This window comes from Crotalus tigris, unplaced genomic scaffold (genome assembly GCF_016545835.1).
Source record: "Crotalus tigris isolate CLP2741 ecotype Arizona unplaced genomic scaffold, ASM1654583v1 scf7180000024303.721469, whole genome shotgun sequence".
Classification (NCBI taxonomy): domain Eukaryota; kingdom Metazoa; phylum Chordata; class Lepidosauria; order Squamata; family Viperidae; genus Crotalus; species Crotalus tigris.
Genome location: NW_024100475.1, coordinates 482602 through 505064, shown reverse-complemented (window position 1 = coordinate 505064; position 22463 = coordinate 482602). Strand labels below are relative to the sequence as shown.

The 22463-nt window shown below is 49.2% G+C and overlaps 1 protein-coding gene across 2 annotated transcripts in view; it reads right to left on the bottom strand.

The window, feature by feature from the left end:
- LOC120299615 (ligand of Numb protein X 2-like) overlaps nucleotides 1–22463 on the bottom strand; it is a 74321-nt gene that overhangs the window by 11584 nt on the left and 40274 nt on the right. For both annotated transcript variants that reach the window (XM_039324594.1, XM_039324593.1), the window contains exons 3-5: nucleotides 16023–16249; nucleotides 7736–7932; nucleotides 5923–6279 (exon numbers count right to left, since the gene is read on the bottom strand). In XM_039324594.1, coding sequence (XP_039180528.1) covers nucleotides 5923–6279; nucleotides 7736–7932; nucleotides 16023–16249 — 781 coding nt within the window. The remainder of the gene's footprint in view (nucleotides 1–5922; nucleotides 6280–7735; nucleotides 7933–16022; nucleotides 16250–22463) is intronic.

Genomic DNA, 22463 nt, shown 5'->3' with positions numbered 1-22463 from the left:
ACATAAGCAACAGCACTGATGAGGTACCTAGTTTGGTAATGAAAAGTATGCAAGGAAACCATCAAACTCAGAGATCACCAAGGAACCCACAGTTCAACCCTCAGTTACAAATATTCACTTCTAACAGTCATAAACATGAAGACCAGTGGAAAGTCACTTTTTTTTTGGTGCCACTGTAATTTCCAACTGTTGCTAAATGAATGGTTGTAATTTCCAACGGTTGCTAATAAAGGAATATCTGCAAGCCACTGGCTTCATTGTAAGCAAGGCAGCCATTCCGCTGCAGCTTGCATTTGAGCTCTGTGGGTCAGTCTCACTACATACATTTACACCTTTTCAATCTAAACTGAAATGTTTGCCCTCAAATGTGGGGGGGGACAATCTTCCTGTTCTAGTAATCACACATTCAACTTAAAACTTCAGTTTCTTGGAATTTTAAAAATAAAAAAGATACACCTAAGGGGCGTTTTTCTTTGTTTAATTTAAGAGGCCACTGAAGCCACGAGAGCAACTTCTAACAAAATCTACAAAACTTTTCCAGTAGGATTCCGTGCATTTCAGACAAGAATTTCAGATGCAAAGCTATTCCATTCCCTTATCTCATGAAATCTTGTGGTAGGAATTTTGCTGCACAGCATTCCTGCACATATACCTACATACATTACATAGATACATATAAAAACAAAGTACTAAAGTGGTTTACAAAGTACGCTGTTAGACTTTCCAGTCAATCTTAAATTCAGAAAAGTATTAATAGAATATTTATTATATTTTTATTTTATTTTAAATAGGATGCAGCCTTGGGGTTGGCTGATGGCTTGAGGGCACTCCCTCTATCTTGTTTAACATTTTTAAGTCTTTTGAATTTTTTAAGTTTGGTTTTCACTTTTAATCTATACATTTTCTCCTTATTCTTAATTCTGTTTTCAACTTCTGCTTTTAATCAAGTGTTTATATTGTTTTATTATGTTGTTATAAAATGTCCCAGAGTCACTTGGCTGTGATGGTTGCTGTAGAAATTAAAATACTGATGTGGTTGACACTCTTGGTCACTCATGCCCTGGTGACCTCCCAAATGGACTACTTTTAATCAAGTGTTTATATTGTTTTATTATGTTGTTATAAAATGTCCCAGAGTCACTTGGCTGTGATGGTTGGTGTAGAAATTTAACAAATAAATAAAAGAGAATTAAAATATTGATGTGGTTGACACTCTTGGTCACTCATGCCCTGGTGACCTCCCAAATGGACTACTGTTTTGCCCTCTACGTGGGGCTGCTCTTGAAAAGTATCTCAAAGCTTCAGCTGGTACAAAAGGCAGTAGTGCAGGCAATTATGCTATGGGGTCCTTGGTGCTCTCTGAGCTTGATTGCTTTCTTGCAGACGTGTGTCAGTACACAACAAAGTAAGATCATCAGTGCACCGTTGATGTTATCTAGTTTCAATAAAGGAGAATATTTATAGCTCAGGATTGAAATGAAAGGTCCTAAGTGCTCTCTGAGCTTGGTTATTTTCTTGCAGACTTTTCATTACCCAACTAGATAACATCATCAGTGCACTGGCGATGTTACCTAGTTTCAATAAAACCGGTGCTTTCTGAGCTTAGCAATAGCAATAGCCCTTAGACTTATATACCCCTTCACAGTTCTTTACTGTCCTCTCTAAGTGGTTTACACAGTCAGCATGTTGTCCTCAACTATCAGGGTCCTCATTTTATTGACCTTGGAAGGATGGAAGGCTGAGTCAACCTTGAGCCGGTGAGAATCAAACTGCTGGCAGTTGGCAGAATTAGCCCGCAATACTGCATTCTAGCCACCAGGGCTCTTGGTAGTTTTCTTACAGATTAGGTAAGAAGGCATTCTGGGTGTTCTCTAGCTTGTTCAGATGTTTCATTAGCCACACTAGGTAACACCATCAGCACTGAGCATATTACCTAGTTTGGGGACACTAATGATGCTACCTAGTTTGGGTAATGAAACGTCTGCAAGAAAATAACCCAAGCTCAGAGAGCACCAAGGATCCCTCATTTTAACTCTGAGCTACAAATTTTCTTCTTTTCTATTAGGTGGGCTACTAGAACTGCACAGGTTACACCTCTGCTCTGTGAGCTGTACTGGTTTCCAGTTTCCTTCTGGGTTCAACTCCAGGTGTTGGTGATGACTAATGAAGCTATACATAGCATGGGGCCAGGTTACCTGCGGGACAGCCTCTCCCCAGTTCCTAAGTACCCCATCAGATCTGGCAGGAGGATCAACGCTGTGGCAAGGAGCTTTTTGGGCAGGACCTTCTCTGCTGTGGCACCCTCCCTTTGACACATCGCGTGAAATTGGCCCAATCCTACTGGCTTATCCAGAAGACCCTTCAAACTCTTGGCGCTTGAGGAATCCCATGGCAGCGTGGGGCCCATTAAATGGTTGTGTGGTGTGCCTGGAATCCTCTCATATCTTTGTTATTAGAGTTTTAACTCTTTTTTATTTATTAAATGCATGTGCCACTCATCTGACGGCAACAGCAACTCTGGGCGGCTGATTTAATTTTAATTGTATTTTTAATGGTTTTTTAATTATTGTAATTAGGTTTTTTTTTTCTCTTTTAGCCGCGTGCACCGCCCAGAGTCACAAGCATGAGATGGGCGGCTGTATCCATCTAGTAAATAAATAAATAGATTGCTCAGTACATAAATATTTGCTCTAACTCCTTGTATTTGTCTTTCTATTAAATGTGTGTTTCTTTACACGTGCTCGCAATCCTTACTCCTTAAAACAGGGGTTCTCAACCTTGGCAACTTTAAGACTTGTGGACTTCAACTCCCAGAATTCCTCAGCCAGCTTTGCTGAGGAATTCTGGGAGTTGAAGTCCACAAGTCTTAAAGTTGCCAAGGTTGAGAACCCCTGCCTTAAAAGGTGGCATGGCCCACTTCTTTCCTGGTTTACCAATACAGGTTAAATCCTCGATTTTTCTCCCCGCATTTGTTAAGGGAATCACTGCAGTTGTTAAATTAGTCACAAGGTTGTTAACTGAATCTGTCTTCCCCCATTGACTTTGCTGGTCAAAAGGTCACAAAAGGGGATCACGTGACCCTCCCGGGACGCTGTGACCGTCGTAAATGTGAGTCAGTTGCCAAGCAACTGAATTTTGATCATATGACCCTGGGGATGCTGCAACGGTCATAAGTGTGAAAAACGGTCATAAGTCCCTTTTTTCAGTGCCGTTGTAACTTTGAACGGTCACTAAATGAACTGCTGTAAGTCAAGGACTACCTGTAATTATGTTATTTTATTGTTTAACTCCTCATTAGCACCATGAATTTACAAAGCAACACGTAGTTTATTTTCCCCAACCTTTCTTGCAGATTCATTTATCCCTCTTATTTCTTACTACACGCAGGTAGTCCTCAGTTTAGAACCGGGGTCTTCAAACTTGGCCCTTTTATGACTTGTGGACTCCCAGGTTTGAAATGAAAAAAATAACTTAGGATCATTTTTCACTCTTATGACCATTGCAGCATTCCCAGGGTCAGGTGATTTACATTCCGATGCTTGACAATGGTTCCTGTTTACGACCGTTGCCGTGTCCTGGGATCACGTGATCCCCTTCTGCCACCTTCTGACCAGCAAAGTCAGTGGGGTGAAGCCAGATCCACTTAACAACCGTGTCCCTAACACAACCACTGTAGGGACTCCCTTAACAACTGTGGCAAGAAAAGTCATACAATGGGACACAACTCACTGAACAAATGTCTCACTTAGCAACATAAATTCTGGCCTCAGTTGTGCTTGTAAGTCAAAGACCTATTTGTATCTTCCCAATTTTCCAGCTGAAAATTTAAATTGTGTCAGGTTCCTGTTATTTATGAAGTATTTATAAAACACTTAACAGCATTTGGGGGGGGGGGGAGAAACATTTTGGAAAGCTGGGAGAGACCCTGGTGCACAAGCAGAACTGATTCCAGGAATTCCCTGCCAAAATAATAATAATAAAAAAAGCCCAACCCCAGACTCCACTTTGCTTTGATGTATCTGTTTCTGAGCCTACAGGAAAATGAAGCGGTGCAGGGCAATTATCTGACTTGATCACAGCCTGGGGTCGCTCGTCTTGGCCCCATCTCCTCGCAGGCAAACATGCTCTGACTATAGGAGGAGCCACGTTTAGTCACAACAGGCGGTCCTCCGCTTACAACCCTTTGTTTAGCGACCGTTCAAAGTTGCAACGGCACTGGAAAAAGGGACTTATGGCCAGTCTTCACGTTTAGGACCGTCGCAGTGCCCCACGGTCATGGGATCAAAATCTGGGCACCTGGCAACTGGCGTGCATTGATGGCACTTGTAGCATCCTCGGGTCATGTGATCCACTTCTGACAAGCAAAGTCAACAAGGGGAACCAGATTCACTTAACAACCGCTTAACTCTGGCATAAAGGTCACAAAATCAGGGGCGACGACAATTTGTCTTGCTTAGCAATGGAAATTCTGGTTCCATTTGTGGTCCAAAGTCGAGGACTTTGTCTTCTCCCTAGGAAGACCTCCGATTACAAGGATGAAGAAACGTCTCTCCTTGACAGCTGCAGCTACCCAAAGTATTTGTCAACTCTACAGGATAGGGACCAAGGTTTGGTCTCTCAACTTGAAGGTGCTTCATGCAACCAAAGCTTCTCTAGACTGAACTACCATACTCCAGACTGGGCTTCCTGGGCTCCAAGATCACCTCAGATGGGGACTGCAGCCAAGAAATTAAAAGACGCTCGCTCCTGGGGAGGAAAGCTATGGCAAATCTAGACAGCATACTAAAAAGCAGAGACATCACCCTGCCAACAAAAGTGTGTATAGTCCAGCCATGGTTTTCCCAGTTGCAATGTATGGCTGTGAAAGTTGGACCATAAGAAAGGCTGAGCTCCAAAGAATTGAGGCCTTTGAACTCTGGTGCTGGAGAAGACTCCTGCGAGTCCCCTGGACTACAAGGCGTTCAAACCGGTCAGTCCTAGAGGAGATCAACCCTGACTGCTCTTTAGAAGGCCAGATACTGAAGTTGAAACTCCAGTACTTTGGCCACCTAATGAGAAGGAAGGACTCACTGGAGAAGGGCCTAATGCTAGGAAAGATTGAGGGCAATAGAAGAAGGGGACGACAGAGAAGGAGGGGGCTGGAGGGAGTCACTTGAAGCAGTAGGTGTGAATTTGAATGGACTTCAGAGATGGGAGAGGACAGGAAGTCCTGGAGGAACATTGTCCATGGGGTCGCGAAGGGTTGGACATGACTTGGCAACTAACAACAACAATAATTCCAGTCTGGAAGTGGCCCTCGATTTACAGCCACAACTGAGCCCAAAATTTCTGTTGCTAAGTGAGACAGCTGTTAGGTCAGTGGTTCTCAACCTGTGGGTCGGGACCCCCTTTGGGGTCGATCGACCATTTCATGGGGGTCGCCAAACAAGGCTGTCCGCCATCTTTTCCCCCCTTTTCTTTGGCCACGCCTCTGGCACCCAGTGATGTATAAGTGGTTGGGGGTCACCACAACATGGGGAACTGTATTATGGGGTCGCGGCATTCGAAAGGTTGAGAACCCCTGCGTTAGGTGAACTTTGCCTCATTTTGCAACCTTTCCTGCCACAGTTGTTAAGTGAATCACTGCAGTTGTTAAGTTGGGAACATGGTTGTTAAATGAATCTGGCTTCCCCCATTGACTTTACTTGTCAGGAGGTCACCAAAGGGTCAGGAGGTCACCCCAGGACACGGCAAACCATCGTAAATATGAGTCAGTTGCCAAGCGTCTGAATTCCGATGCCGTGACTGTTGGGATGACACAACGGTCCTAAGTGTGAAAAAACAGTCGTTCAGTCACTTTTTTCCAATGCTATTGTTCCTTTGAACGGTCACTAAATGAAGTGTTATAAGTAGAGGACTACCTGTGCTCTCTTTCAAACTTACCTGGATTATCTGTGCAGCCGCTTCCGGCGTCCCTTGGCGGAGATCCTGACCGTTTATAGAAAGGACTTTATCGTTCTGACGCAGCTTCCCGTTCTTGGCTGCCAATCCTCCGTCTAACAGGTCCAGAATGAAGATCCCAGGTTCATCGGTTTTTCTGATCAGTTTAATGCCAAGGGGTTCGGATCGGTCTCTTTTGACGAGGACCACATGGACCACTTCCTGGTTCACGACGGATGGCCCTGTCCGGTTGGTAAAGCCCTTCTCTTGAAGCACCAGAAGGTGAAGCTCCTCACAGGGCTGGCGTAAGAGCGAGATGGCTTGGCAGTGGGTCACGCTGCTGATGTTCACACCATTCACCTGGGATAAGGAAAGAAACAGCTGCTGGTCAAAAGATGGTCTCCTAAAGGTCCTTCCACCAGGACACCCTTCCCTCCTTTCTGTATCATGGCAAAAGAAAATAACAGAATGTAAGCACTGTAGGAAGGAAATCCTACGAAGAAGCAAGTGACTTCTCCAGGAATTTGTCCTGACTTGCTTCAATAAGAGCAAATAAAATAGGATTAGAGCAATAGCACTTAGACTTATACACTGCTTCACAGTGCTTTACAGCCCTCTCTAAGTGGTTTACACAGTCAGCCTGTTGCCCCCAACAATCCGGGTCCTCATTTTATCAACCCCGGAAGGATAGAAGGCTCAGTCAATCTTGAGCCTTGTCAGGATCGAACTACTGGCAGTGGGCGGTGAGTTAGCTTGCAATACTGCATTCTAACCTCCGTGCAATCACAGCTCAGTAGGAAGAAAAAGGGGGAGGGAGGGAGGGAGGGAGGGAAGGAAGGAAGGAAGGAAGGAAAGAAATGGGAAAGGCAGGGAAGGTAGCAATAGCACTAGACTTATATACCGCTTCATAGTCCTTTACAGCCCTTTCTAAGCGGCTTACAGAGTCAGCATCTTATTCCCAACAATCCAAGTCCTCAATTTACCGACCTCGGAAGGATAGAAGGCCGAGCCAACCTTGAGCCAGTCAGGATCGAACTGCTGGCAGTGAGCAGTGAATTAGCCTGCAATTCTGCATTCTCACCACTGCGCCACCACGGCTGGCATTATTCTGAAATATGAAATATACCCGTTGTGCCAGAGGTCATTCATGGAGGACAGTTGCAGATCATGGCCAGGGAAGGTCATGAAAATCCCTTATGAAAATAAGGAAGACAATGGACCAACGGCAGCATTTTCCTTCTCTCATAAAAATCAGAAAAAGTAAACCAGAAAAGTTGCAAAGGTATTTAGCACACAGTTGCTCAGTCAAAAAGCTTAGCAAAGCACTGTCCAGCTTCCACATCTCCGACCTCCGTGTCTATTTAATGCCTCCCACGCCTATCATTCCTCCTTGCTTTACAATTAGTCCGCGACATTCGTTCCATGACCCTTCCAAATTACAACGGCACTAAAAAAAAGTGACATGACCGTTTCTCACACTTATGACCACTGCAGCATCCCCAAGGTCACATGATCAAAAGGCAGACGCTTGGCAACTGCTTCCTATTTCTGACAATTGCAACCTCCTGACAAGGAAAGTCAAATTCTTTTAACAATCGTGTTACTAACTGAACAGTTATAGTGATTCATTTCATAACTGTGGCAAGAAAGGTTGTAAAATGGGGTGATCATCCTTTAACAACTGTCTTGCTTACAAATCTTGGGCTCAGTTGTGGTCGTGAGCCAAAGACTACCTTCCCAAAATCTGATTAAAATCTGCCACAGCCAATGATCAACTCGTCGTGTGGCCTTGGTGTTTTAATGACAGCAAACCCACCTCTAGGATGTGGTCTCCGGGCGCGAGTTTTCCATCTGTGGCCGCCACGGAATCCTGAAATATCTCCTGCACAACGATGTTCCCGAGAGGTGTGTCTTTGCCACCGACTATACGCATACCGAGCTCTTCCTCGGGGTCCTCTCGGTGGAGTTCGATTGTGCTTGTCTCTGCCAGAAGACTCGCTCTCTGAGGTAAATCTGACAGAGCAAAGTCAGAAAGCCTATGAGTAAGGATTAAAGTGCTGGATTTTTTTTTTAACCATCTACAGCAGTGTTTCCCAAACTTGACAATTTTAAGGCATGAGGACTTCAACTCCCAGAATTCCACAGCCAGCAACGCTGGCTGTGGAATTCTGGGAGTTGAAGTCCACATGCCTTAAAATTGTCAAGTTTGGGAAACACTGATCTACAGCAAATATGGCAACCTGCATCCAGCCCATCTTTTCTCACCAGTAATCCTGCAATCTCCAACTGGTTTTTTTTTAAAACAAGTTTTATTGATTTTCCATTTTTACAAACCTTCAGGTATTTAAGGAAGCAACATGACGGCTGGGTAATACATAGTCCAGTGGTGGCGAACCTATGGCACGGGTGCCAGAGGCGGCACTCAGAGCCCTCTCTGTGGGCACGCGCGCCATCGCCCCAGTCCTAGGCCTTTTATAAGCTGGGTTTTATAAAACCTTTTCGCTTTAGGCCTCCGCCGCCGTGTGCAAAAAAAAAAAAAAAAAGGTTCAATCGGTCAATTTCAACTTCTTGCAGGGAAAAGGGGCGTTGTCTTACCTGAACGCCTTTTCTCAGCAGGATGATGTAGAGTCCAAATGGATGGGTTCTATGACGGCCTTCCTGCCTGGCAGACTGGGTAAAAACTTCGGCCACACCCCTTCCTTTGGGCGTGACCCCAGTTTTGACTTAGGCGAGAAACTTTGTTGGAATTAACCTTGCAGCTCTTTATTATATCTTTATTATATCCCTGCCTAGACCTATCCTCTGGGTGGGCTTGGACTCTACATCATCCTGCTGAGAAAAGGCGTTCAGGTAAGACAACGCCCCTTCTCCAGCAGGATGACTGTAGAGTCCAAATGGATGGGACATACCAAAGCCCTCATGTCCCCCTGGGAGGGAATGTCTAGGCTACCGAACTCTGAGCAGATACGACCTGTTGAAGAACTCTTCTGCCAAAAGCCGCGTCTGCTGCTGCTAGGGAGTCTAAACGGTAGTGTCGAATGAAAACCGAAGGTGAGGACCAGGTTGCGGCCCTGCAAATCTCTTCCACCGGAGCTTGCGTTAGCCACGCCGCAGATGTGGCTGCGCTCCGAGTTGAGTGGGCAGTCACCTGAGTGGGTGCTGGCAAATCCTGTGAGACGTAGGCCTGCGCTATGCAGGCTCTGATCCACCTGCCTATGGTGGAAGAAGATACCTTCTTTCCCATGGTTGATGGTTGAAAGGACACAAATAATGCTTCAGTCTTTCGGAAAGCCGAGGTGCGTTTCACGTAAAAACACAGTGCTCTCCGTACGTCTAGCTTGTGCCATCTGTGTTCTAGCTTATGTTTGGGTCTTGGACAGAAATCAGGAAGCGTAAGTTCCTGAGATCTGTGAAAGGTGCTATTTACCTTCGGGATGAAGGTCGGGTCTGGTCTAAGAACGACCCTGTCTTTGAAAAAGGTACACAGATCCTTCCTTACTGACAGAGCTGCTAGTTCTGAAATTCTCCTTGCCGAAGTAATTGCCACAAGGAAAGCTACCTTCAGTGATAGGTGATGGAGTGAGCATGTTTCAAGAGGTTCGAAGGGTGCAGATGTCAAGGCTAGAAGGACCCTAGGCAGGTTCCAGGACGGGTACCTGTGTATGACTGGGGGCTTTGTGTTAGACGCCCCTTTTAAGAAGGCATTGATCGCTGGATGTTGTGCTAGGGAAGTTAAGTTGTCGCAGGAGAGTACGGTTGAGAGGGCCGATATCTGTCTGCGGATGGTATTGACTGACAGGTCCCTATTAAGACCCTCCAATAGGTAGTCTAGGATATTGGGGATAGATACTGCGGTCGGGTCTAGGTGAAGCGAAGCGCACCACCTGCAGAATCCCTTCCATGTAGCGTCGTAAATCCTATTGGTGGACGCCCTTCGTGATGCCTGTATGATCGATATCACCCCTGCAGAATAAGATTGTTTAGTTAAGCTTTGCCGCTCAAATGCCAAGCGGCTAGTTGTAGCCACTGGGGATCTGGGTGTACAAGCTTGCCCTGAATGAGTTTTACCTTGTCCGGGGGGATCCTCCACGGAGGTGATATCGAAAGGTCCACGAGGTCGGCAAACCACGGGCGCCGTGGCCAGTGAGGGGCAATGCAGACCATTTCTGCGCCCTCCAGGATCATCTTGCGTATGGTTGCCGGTATTAGTGGCAGCGGTGGGAAGGCGTACAGGAGTTGCGCCGGCCACCGGCACCTGAGAGCATCCGTTCCCTCCGATCCCGGGGACGGGAATCTGGAGAAGAACCTGGGGAGTTGTGTATTCTTGTGGTTGGCAAATAGATATAGGTGCGGTTGTCCGAACCTCCGGGAGATCTCCTCGAAGAGAGCCGGGTCCAGACGCCATTCCGACTGGTCCACCTTGGCTCTGCTCAGGGAGTCCGCGTGGGTGTTTGTTTCCCCTGAGATGTGTTCCGCTCTGATGGAACTCACATTGGCTTCTGCCCACCGAGCCAGAGCCAATGCTTCTTTCATTAGTTCCACTGATCTCGTTCCTCCCTCCTTGTTTACATGTGCCTTGGCTGCTACAGTGTCTGTAAGCACGAGGACGTGTCTCCTCGTTACTAGGTGTGAGAAATGACGGAGGGCCAGGTGTATGGCCCGGAGCTCTAGCCAGTTGATGCTGTGTGACAGGTCCTTTTGACCCCACTGGCCCTGTGCTATCTGGGTCCCCAGATGGGCTCCCCATCCGAACCGGCTCGCATCTGTCGTGAGCGTGACCCTGTTCGGTTCCCTGAATATGCTCCCCTTGAGTGTCATGGGGGATAGCCACCATTTTAGTGATTTCATCACCTGTGCGGGTACCAGCACACTCCTGTTTGAGGTGCTGAGGTTCCTCCTCTGGTAGGGTAGGAGGAACCACTGCAACTCCCTCGAGTGGAGCCTTGCCCATGGGATGATGCCCATGCAAGATATCATCTTCCCCAGGAGCTTCGAGAGTTGTAGCAAGGGCACTCTCCTGATCTGTTGAATTTGGTGGATTAGCTTGGATATGCTGATCAGTCGCTCCTGGGAAAGGAATACCCTGCACTGTGACGTGTCTATCACCGCGCCCAGGTGTTGCAGTCTCCTTGAGGGAATGAGGTGGCTCTTGTTTAGATTGACCGAGACTCCGTGCCCCTGTAGGGTTCGGATTGTGGTCTTGAGGTCTGTCCTTGCTTGTTCCCGAGATCTGGACTGAATCAAGATGTCGTCCAGATAAAACTGGACGCGAACCGGAATCAACCTGAGATGGGCCGCTAGTACAGCTACGATCTTTGTGAATACCCTTGGTGCTGACGACAGTCCGAAGGGTAATGCCCTGTATTGGTAATGTCGCCCCGCGTAGGTAAATCTGAGGAATTTCCGGTAGCTGGGGTGGATGGGGATGTGTAGGTACGCCTCTGTGAGATCTATTGAGGATAGTAGATCGTCTTCCCTGATGCTGGCTAGTATGGACTTTAAGGAGTGCATCTTGAACCTCCTGTACTTTATGAAATAGTTCAGGCCCTTCAGGTCCAAGATTGCTCTCCACCCTCCTGATGTCTTTGGGATGACGAAGAGGATAGAGTAAAATCCTCTTCCCTCCTCCTCCTTTGGTACCTTCTCTATGGCCTGAATTGGCAGGAGGTGGACTATAGCCGAAGTTATCAGCCTCGTCTTGTGTGCTCTTCTGGAGATGGGACATCTGATGAACCGGTTTGGTGGGGGAGAGCAGAAGTCTAAGGTCAGGCCATGTCTGATCGTTTCCAGGACCCAGGAGTCGGTCGTGGTCTGCTCCCATACCCTGATGAAATTTCCTAACCGACCCCCAATGGGAGTATCCTGTTTGGCGTCACTTGGTGCGTTTAAAGGATCTGCCTCCCGCTCCCCTATAGGGGCGTCTGGACTGGAACTGGCCCCTGGCTCCCGGGCTCTGGCGATCCTGGGTTCGATCCTGTCTGGGGTAGAAGGATCGTGAGCCTCTGGGCCAGTCCCAGGATTGCCCTGATCGAAAGGGCTGCCTCCATTCCCAGGGGCTTCCTGGGCGGGAACCCTGTCTCCGGAAGTCCTGACTGCCTCTCCTGTCTAACTTCTTTGATGGGTGTACTAGGATTTTTTTCTTGTCTCTGCCTTCGCTGACATGTGGGTCCAGAATGGAACCAAATAGGTCTACTCCACTGTATTTGGACGTCGAAAGACGCCATTTGGACCTCAGGTCTGTCTTCCAATTTTTGAGCCATAGTAGCCTACGTGAGGCCACTGGGGCCGCAATGGATCTAGCCGCATACTTTGTTGCGTACAGTGAAGCGTCTGAGACAAATTGCGAGGCCGCGAGGAGCTTGGCCAATGTTTGGTGTATTCTGACCTGGTCTGGAGGCACCGTGCCTTGCAGTTCCCTCAGCCACATGATGCTGGCCCTCGCGAAGAAAGATGAGCAAGTGGCTGCTCTGGCCGCCCAGGCTGCAGCCATATGGGAACGCCGGAGTGAGTGTTCAAATTTCTTCTCCTCAGGCCTCAAGACCTCCGCCATGTCTCCTGGAATCGCGGAGGTAGAAAATAATGAGATTAATGGGTTATCGACAGTGGGAACCTCTAACATGGTAGAGAAGGAGGGAGATAGGTTGAAAAGCTTTCTTTCCGCGCTGTTTGGTGCCGGTGGGCTTGCAAGTGAGGACCATTGTTCCTCCAGCGTGGTCATGAAGACCTCCGCACATGGGATGTACTTATCTTGTGGAACCTTTTTGGCAAACAGAGGGTTGGCCTCCTTGCTTGTTGAGGGCTTCTCATCCTGTACTGATGTTAGGTTGACTGTGGAAACAGCCTTTACCAGGAGTGATTTTAGGAGCGCTGGGTTAAAGAGTCCAGAGCTCGTTGCCTGCTCAGGTGCCGTCTCCTCGTCCTCCGAGAGGGGCATGTCTGACATGTCGAGGTCCACTGAGTCACCCTCTCCCAGTGGAGAGGAAGTTTCAGAGGTGCTGGTAGGGGGTGGCCTAGCCCGACCCTTACGGGGTGTGTGAAAGGCCACTTGTCCCTTAGAAGCCATGAACTGGGAGAATGCATCCTGCATGAATGCATGGAATTGTGCCGACCAAATGCCCTCCTGCGCTTTGTCGTTAGAGTGAGGCGCTGGGGTGCGGTCGGGTGAAGAAGCTGGTGAGGAGGGGTTGGAGGAGTCTAACTGTTCAGTTTCCCCAGGAGGAGACAAAGTCTTAAGCACTTCCTCGGCAGTAGGGTCTGTGCTGGGTGCCACCGCTGGGACAGGGGAAACCGAATTTGTCCCATTGGCATTGGTTCTCTGTGCCCTGCTAATGTGTCTTTCTAAAGCCAAATGTCTCCTCAAAGCCTCTCGCTCAGCCGTTTTAGACTGTCCCTTCTGAGAAAGGTGTTTTGTTTTAGCTTTCTTCTTCCCCCCCACCTCAGATTCAGAGGATCTGCGTTTTTGTTGTTGCTGTGGGGGGGACAATTGAGGGACCTGTGTGACTGAATACGAGACATTGTCTGCCATTGTGCCAGACACCCCGAGTAGGTAGTGCCTGGAGTGGGGGACAGGATACGCAGATCAGATGCAGATGTTTGGGGCTGAGCCCTCCTCTGCCTATACAAACAATGGCCGGACAGACAGGAGTCTTTGGACAGAAGATCCTGCAAGGCAGTGACTAAAGGTCACTATAGGAACAGTCAGAGAGAAATACTCCTCCTCACCTCCTCACTTAGTCCAGAGAAAGTGCAGTTTATACCTCTCTCTCCCCCTGTCTGTGGCTGTGGCAGCAGACCACGATCAGAAAGGTTCTCTTCCTTTTCCCTCTTCCTTCCTCCTGTCTCAGTTTCTTGCGATAATCCCGGATTTTAGCTTAAGGGCTGCCCCTTTGTCTGCAAGGGAATGGAGTCCGGATGGCCCCGCCCCCAAGGGGAAAACGGCGGGAAGGTCCGTTCGCTCAAAATGGCGAATGGGGAAGAAACCACGCCTCCTAATGTTAGCCCGGGAATCCACGAGGTTCAAACAATGGCGGATCTTTGACTCTGAGGGACCGCGCCTCTCCTCTAAGGAGAAGGCACTTCTAGCGCTGGTTCTGCCTCTCGCGCCGCTCCGCTGGTCTATGCCGAGCGGCGCCGCGGTTTAGCCGCTTTCCGCGCGGCTCAGCTGGTTCGCGCTGAGCGGCGCCTCGTTCTATCGGCCCCAATCACGCTTTCCGCGCGGCTCAGCTGTTTGGCGCTGAGCGGCGCCTCGTTCTATCGCCCGAACCGCTCAGCTGTTTGGCGGCCCCGGAGAGCGGCGAGCAATCCGGTAGTGAAACCCCCGCCCCAACAGCTGCTCGGTGGGCCGGGTATCGGCGGGCGAGCGATCCGGTCCGGCTCCAAGCCTCCCGTTAGTCCCTGACGCCCCACTCACGAATCCGCCGATCCCGGCTGCCTCTCTCGAGTCCTATCCGCTGCCAGACAAATTTTCGTTCAACTGGAGGAAGAGGGGATTCCCTTTTTTTTTTTTTTTTTTTTTTTAAGTTAAGTTAGTTTTGTTCTGAGAGCTGCTTCTCGCACTTCTACCAGGCTTCGAGACTGAGTCAAAACTGGGGTCACGCCCAAAGGAAGGGGTGTGGCCGAAGTTTTTACCCAGTCTGCCAGGCAGGAAGGCCGTCATAGAACCCATCCATTTGGACTCTACAGTCATCCTGCTGGAGAAAAAAAGATCTTGCAAAGTTGGAATTGATTGATTGAACTTTTTAGTCCCACCCAGTCTGCCATTAGCACCGCAGCCACGCCCACCCGGCACTCGACGATGCATAAGTGGGTTTTGGGTTGCAGTTTGGGCACTCGGTCTCTAAAAGGTTCGCCATCACTGACATAGTCCAATAACAAGCTTATCCATACGTATATCAATTTACATCATCAGAAATTTCCTCTCTGTTTCCCTTAGTTATTATATACCAAATTCCAATTAGTAGATTGCTAGTTATAACTTAATCATTTAAAACATTTATAAATGCAATCTCCAACTTTTTGAAGATGGAATTTTGTATCTAGAGTTCGTCCTTCCTCGTTTCTAGAAGCTAGTACCTAACCCCGGAATAACTTGACTTCAAGTCTCTCTTTGGAAAAGCTTACAAAGTAGAAAAGTCTGAAAAAACTTTGAACCGCTACTTCTGAGCCAAGATGCCTAAGTAGAAGTGTTATTACGAATGAAAATAACAAGACACAATTTTCATATTGAACAACATAATCCCACAGTCCTATTCCATCAACGCAAGTAAAACCATAAGAGAACAGAATTACAAACTTTAATTAAAGTTTTTTGGAATTCTACAGAAATTCATACAGCGATCTACCATATAAATCTCAATCTGCTTTCTGGCTAGTTACACTCAAATCAAAATTTTCAACTGATATAGAATTTTTCCAGGATTTCTTAAAACTCTTAAAAGGAACATAAAATGGAAAAAGAAGCCAAATATATTTTTGCATTTTGCCTCCTTGTTACATCTACAAGTATTAATTGTCCATTGTCCGTACGTGATAAAGGTTGTAAAATGGGGCATTGCTCTCTTGGTTAGCAACAGAAATTTGGGAGTCAGTTGCGCTCGTACGTTGAGGACTACCCGTATACAGGAGACACGAGGGAAGACCTCAATATAATTTCTTTCCAGGAATTGGGTATGTCTAGTGAAAAGAAGGACTAGGGGAGACATGATAGCAGTCTTCCAATATTTGAGGGGCTGCCACGAGGAAGAGGGGGTCAACCTATTCTCTAAAGTACCAGAAGGCAAGGCAAGAAGCAACGGGTGAAAACTAATCAAGGAGAGAATTAGGTACTTTAGGTACCTAGAACTCAGAAGAAATTTCCTGAGAGTGAGAGCAATTAACCAGTGGAACAGCTTGCCACTGGAAGTTGAGGGTGCTCCAACTCTGGAGGTTTTTAGGAAGAGACTAGGCAGCCATTTGTCGGGAATGGTACAGGGCCTCTTCTTGAGCAGGGGGTTGGGCTAGAAGACCTCCAAGGTCCCCCTTCCAACTCTCTTGTTCTATTCTGTTATTCTGGACACTTGCTCACATGTGCTCCTACATCAGCCTTCATTTCTCTAGATGCCTACCTTCTTCGCTCCCATCAAAGGCTGGGTTAACCATTCCAGGATTTGGGGTCTCTGGCGACAGAACAGCAGCCTCTGAGCTTCCAGTCACTGAAGAGGACCCTCCGTTTGATACCTCGGGATCTTTTACGACCTTTGCTTCCAGCCTGGAAAGAGACTCTCCCTTCGCCCTGGACTGAGGGTTCCTCTTCCTTTCCAGGCGCGCCGTGTATTTCTTGAAGCCAGGGCACCTGCATCAGACAGCAAAACCGATTCCCAAAAAGTTCCATGTCTGCCTTGTCACACCCTAAATTAGACATCTGAAACCCTGGGCTTGTGGCGAAGTTTCCACCATCCAAACTCTATTAAGAACAGCAATCAGATTAATAAGTGCAGCAGAAGGGGCGTTGTCTTACCTGAACGCCTTTTCTCAGCAGGATGATGTAGAGTCCAAATGGATGGGTTCTATGACGGCCTTCCTGCCTGGCAGACTGGGTAAAAACTTCGGCCACACCCCGTCCTTTGGGCGTGACCCCAGTTTTAACTTAGGCGAGAAACTTTGTTGGAATTAACATTGCAGCTCTTTATTATATCGTTATTCTCTCCCTGCCTAGACCTATCCTCTGGGTGGGCTTGGACTCTACATCATCCTGCTGAGAAAAGGCGTTCAGGTAAGACAACGCCCCTTCTCCAGCAGGATGGCTGTAGAGTCCAAATGGATGGGACATACCAAAGCCCTCATGTCCCCCTGGGAGGGAATGTCTAGGCTACCGAACTCTGAGCAGATACGACTTGTTGAAGAACTCTTCTGCCAAAAGCCGCATCTGCTGCTGCTAGGGAATCTAAACGGTAATGTCAAATGAAAACCGAAGGTGAGGACCAGGTTGCGGCCCTGCAAATCTCTTCCACCGGAGCTTGTGTTAGCCACGCCGCAGATGTGGCTGCGCTCCGAGTTGAGTGGGCAGTCACCTGAGTGGGTGCTGGCAAATCCTGTGAGACGTATGCCTGTGCTATGCAGGCTCTGATCCACTTGCCTATGGTGGAAGGAGATACCTTCTTTCCCATAGTTGCTGGTTGAAAGGACACAAATAATGCTTCAGTCTTTCGGAAAGCCGAGGTGCGTTTCACGTAGAAACACAGCGCTCTCCGCACGTCTAGCTTGTGCCATCTGTGTTCTAGCCTATGTTTGGGTCTTGGACAGAAATCAGGAAGCGTAAGTTCCTGAGATCTGTGAAAGATGCTATTTACCTTCGGAATGAAGGTCGGGTCTGGTCTAAGAACAACCCTGTCTTTGAAGAAGGTACACAGATCCTTCCTTACTGACAGTGCTGCAAGTTCTGAGATTCTCCTTGCTGAAGTGATTGCCACAAGGAAAGATACCTTCAGTGATAGGTGATGAAGTGAGCATGTTTCAAGAGGCTCGAAGGGTGCTGATGTCAAGGCTAGAAGGACCTTAGGCAGGTTCCAGGACGGGTACCTGTGTATGACTGGGGGCTTTGTGTTAGATGCCCCTTTTAAGAATGCACTAATCGCTGGATGTTGTGCTAGAGAAGTTAAGTTGTCGCAGGAGAGTACAGTTGAGAGGGCCGATATCTGTCTGCGGATGGTATTGACTGACAGGCCCTTATTAAGACCCTCCAATAGGTAATCTAGGATATTAGGGATAGATACTGTGGTCGGGTCTAGGTGAAGCAAAGCGCACCACCTACAAAATCCCTTCCATGTAGCGTCGTAAATCCTATTAGTGGACGCTCTTCGTGATGCCTGTATGATCGATATCACCCCTGCCGAATAAGATTGTTTAGTTAAGCTTTGCCGCTCAAATGCCAAGCGGCTAGATGTAGCCACTGGGGATCTGGGTGTACAAGCTTGCCCTGCCTGAGCTTTACCCTGTCCGGGGGAATCCTCCACGGAGGTGATATCGAAAGGTCCACGAGGTCGGCAAACCACGGGCGCCGTGGCCAGTGAGGGGCAATGCAGACCATCTCTGCGCCCTCCAGGATCATCTTGCGTATGGTCGCCGGTATTAATGGCAGCGGTGGGAAGGCGTACAGGAGTTGCGCCGGCCACCGGCACCTGAGAGCATCCGTTCCCTCCGATCCCGGGGACGGGAATCTGGAGAAGAACCTGGGAAGTTGTGTGTTCTTGTGGTTGGCAAATAGATCTAGGTGCGGTTGTCCGAACCTCCAGGAGATCTCCTCGAAGAGAACCGGGTCCAGACGCCATTCCGACTGGTCCACCTTGGCTCTGCTCAGGGAGTCTGCCTGGGTGTTTGTCTCCCCTGAGATGTGTTCCGCTCTGATGGAACTCACATTGGTTTCTGCCCACCGAGCCAGAGCCAATGCTTCCTTCATTAGTTCCACTGATCTCGTTCCTCCCTCCTTGTTTACATGTGCCTTGGCTGCTACATTGTCTGTTAGCACGAGGACGTGCCTCCTCGTTACTAGGTGAGAGAAATGACGGAGGGCCAGGTGTATGGCCCGGAGCTCTAGCCAGTTGATGCTGTGTGACAGGTCCTTCTGTCCCCACTGGCCCTGTGCTATCTGGGTTCCCAGGTGGGCCCCCCATCCGAACAGGCTCGCATCTGTCGTGAGTGTGACCCTGTTTGGTTCCCTGAATATGCTCCCCTTGAGTGTCGTGGGGGATAGCCACCATTTTAGTGATTTCATCACCTGTGCTGGTACCAGCACCCTCTTGCTGGAGGTGCTGAGGTTCCTCCTCTGGTAGGGTAGGAGGAACCACTGCAACTCCCTCGAGTGGAGCCTTGCCCATGGGATGATGCCCATGCAAGATATCATCTTCCCCAGGAGCTTCGAGAGTTGTAGCAAGGGCACTCTCCTGATCTTTTGAATTTGGTGAATTAGCTTGGATATGCTGATCAGTCGCTCCTGGGAAAGGTATACCCTGCACTGTGACGTGTCTATCACCGCGCCCAGGTGTTGCAGTCTCCTTGAGGGAGTGAGGTGGCTCTTGTTTAGATTGACCGAGAATCCGTGCCCCTGTAGGGTTCGGATCGTGGTCTCGAGATCTGCCCTTGCTTGCTCCCGAGATCTGGATTGAATCAAGATGTCGTCCAGATAAAACTGAACGCGAACCGGGATCAACCTGAGATGGGCCGCTATTACAGCTAGGACCTTGGTGAATACCCTTGGTGCTGATGATAGTCCGAAGGGTAATGCCCTGTATTGGTAATGTCGACCCGCGTAGGTAAATCTGAGGAATTTCCGGTAACTGGGATGAGTGGGGATGTGTAGGTACGCCTCTGTGAGATCTATTGAGGATAATAGATCGTCTTCCCTGACGCTGGCTAGGATGGATTTCAAGGAGTGCATCTTGAACCTCCTGTACTTTATGAAATAGTTCAGGCCCTTCAGGTCCAAGATTGCTCTCCACCCTCCTGATGTCTTTGGGATGACGAAGAGGATAGAATAAAATCCTCTTCCCTCCTCCTCCTTTGGTACCCTCTCTATGGCCTGGATTGACAGGAGGTGGGCTATGGCCGAAGTTATCAGCCTCGTCTTGTGTGCTCTTCTGGAGATGGGACATCTGATGAACCGGTTTGGTGGGGGAGAACAGAAGTCTAAGGTCAGGCCATGCCTGATCGTTTCCAGGACCCAGGCGTCGGTCGTGGTCTGCTCCCAGACCTCGATGAAATTTCCTAACCGACCCCCAATGGGAGTATCCTGTTTGGCGTCACTTGGTACGCTTAAAGGATCTGCCTCCCGCTCCCCTGTATGGGCGTCTGGACTGGAACTGGCCCCTGGCTCCCGGGCTCTGGCGATCCTGGGTTCGATCCTGTCTGGGGTAGAAGGATCGTGAGCCTCTGGGCCAGTCCCAGGATTGCCCTGATCGAAAGGGCTGTCTCCATTCCCAGGGGCTTCCTGGGCGGGAGCCCTGTCTCCGGAAGTCCTGACTGCCTCTCCTGTCTAACTTCTTTGATGGATGTACTAGGATTTTTTTCTTGTCTCTGCCTTCGCTGACATGTGGGTCCAGAATGGAACCAAATAGGGCTACTCCACTGTATTTGGACGTCGAAAGACGCCATTTGGACCTCAGGTCTGTCTTCCAATTTTTGAGCCATAGTAGCCTACGTGAGGCCACTGTGGCCGCAATGGATCTAGCCGCATACTTTGTTGCGTACAGTGAAGCGTCAGAGACAAATTGCGAGGCCGCGAGGAGCTTGGCCAATGTTTGGTGTACTCTGACCTGGTCTGGAGGCACCGTGCCTTGCAGTTCCCTCAGCCACATGATACTGGCCCTCGCGAAGAATGATGATGAGGTGGCTGCTCTGGCTGCCCAGGCTGCAGCCATATGGGAACGCCGGAGGGAGTGTTCAAATTTCTTCTCCTCAGGTCTCAAGACCTCCGCCATGTCTCCTGGAATCGCGGAGGTAGAAAATAATGAGATTAAGGGGTTATCTACAGCAGGAACCTCTAACATGTTAGAGAAGGAGGGAGATAGGTTGAAAAGCTTCCTTTCCGCGCTGTTAGGTGCCGGTGGGCTTGCAAGTGAGGACCATTGTTCCTCCAGCGTGGTCATAAAGACCTCCGCACATGGAATGTACTTATCTTGTGGAACCTTTTTGGCAAACAGAGGATTGGCCTCCTTGCTTGTTGAGGGCTTCTCATCCTGTACTGATGTTAGGTTGACTGTGGAAACTGCCTTTATCAGGAGTGATTTTAGGAGCGCTGGGTTAAAGAGGCCAGAGCTCGTCGCCTGCTCAGGTGCAGTCTCCTCGTCCTCCGAGAGGGGCATGTCTGACATGTCAAGGTCCACTGAGTCACCCTCTCCCAGTTGAGAGGAAGTTTCAGAGGTACTGGTAGGGGGTGGCCTAGCCCGACCCTTACGGGGTGTGTGAAAGGCCACTTGCCCCTTAGAAGCCATGAACTGGGAGAATGCATCCTGCATGAATGCATGAAATTGTGCCGACCATATGTTCTCCTGCGCCTTGTCGCTGGAGTGAGGCGCTGGAGTGTGGTCGGGTGAAGAAGCTGGTGAGGAGGGATTGGAGGAATCTAACTGCTCAGTTTCCCCAGGAGGAGACCAAGTCTTGAGCACTTCCTCGGCAGTAGGCTCTGTGCTGGGCGCCACCGCTGGGACAGGGGAAACCAAATCTGTCCCATTGGCATTGGTTCTCTGTGCCCTGCTAATTTGTCTTTCTAAAGCCAAATGTCTCCTCAAAGCCTCTCGCTCAGCCGTTTTAGACTGTCCCTTCTGAGAAAGGTGCTTTGTTTTAGCTTTCTTCTTCCCCCCCACCTCTGACTCAGAAGATCTGCGTTTTTGTTGTTGCTGTGGGGGGGACAATTGAGGGACCTGTGTGACTGAATACGAGACATTGTCTGCCATTGTGCCAGACACCCCGAGTAGGTAATGCCTGGAGTGGGGGAATGAGGTACGCAGATCAGATGCAGATGCTTGGGGCTGTGCCCTCTTCTGCCTATACAGACAATGGCCGGACAGACAGGATTCTTTGGACAGAAGATCCTGCAAGGCAGTGACTAAAGGTCACTATAGGAACAGTCAGGGAAAAATATTCCTCCTCACCTCCTCACCTAGTCCAGACAAGAGCAGTTTATATCTCTCTCTCCCCCAGTCTGTGGCTGTAGCAGCAGACCACGATCAAAACGGATCTCTTCCTTTTCCCTCTTCCTTCCTCTTGCCTTATTTTCTTGAGGAACCTCAGATCCTTACCTAAAGGGATCCCTTCTTGGCTTGCAGGGAAAAGGAGTCCGGGTGGTAGCCCCACCCCCAAGGGAAAATGCAGCGGGAATCCGCTTGTTCAAAATGGCGAATGGGAGGAAGCCACGCCTCCCAAAGATAGCCCGGGAAGCCACGCGGTTTAAACAATGGCGGATCTTTGAATTCAGTAGTAAGGGAGACTCCTTTGGTTTTAAGGGGCTGCGCCTCTCCTCTGAGGGAAGGAAAATAGCGTTAAGGCTCTGTCCTAGTCAGGGCTGCTTTTCGCGCCGCTCAGCTGATCGATGCCGAGCAGCGCCGCAGTTTGCCGCTTCCCGCTCGGCTCAGCTGTTTCGCGCTGAGCGGCGCCTCAGTTCTGTCGGCCGAGCCGAGCCGGCCACTCAGCTGTTTGTCGGATCGGAGGGCGACGAACAACCCGGTGGGATCCCCGCGCCAAACAGCTGCTCGGCGGGCCGGATATCGACGAGCGATCCGGCCCGTTCCAAGCCTCCCCTGCTAGCCGCCCTGACGCCCCACTCACAACTCCGCTGATCCTGGCTGTGCCTTTTAAGTTCTATCAGCTGCCAGAGAGCTTTTCATTCAAATGGAAGGAAGATGCTTCTTTCCCTTTTCTTTTGGGATAAATTCCTATTGTTCTGAGAGCTGCTTCTCGTACGTCTACCAGGCTTCGAGACTGAGTTAAAACTGGGGTCACGCCCAAAGGAAGGGGTGTGGCCGAAGTTTTTACCCAGTCTGCCAGGCAGGAAGGCCGTCATAGAACCCATCCAT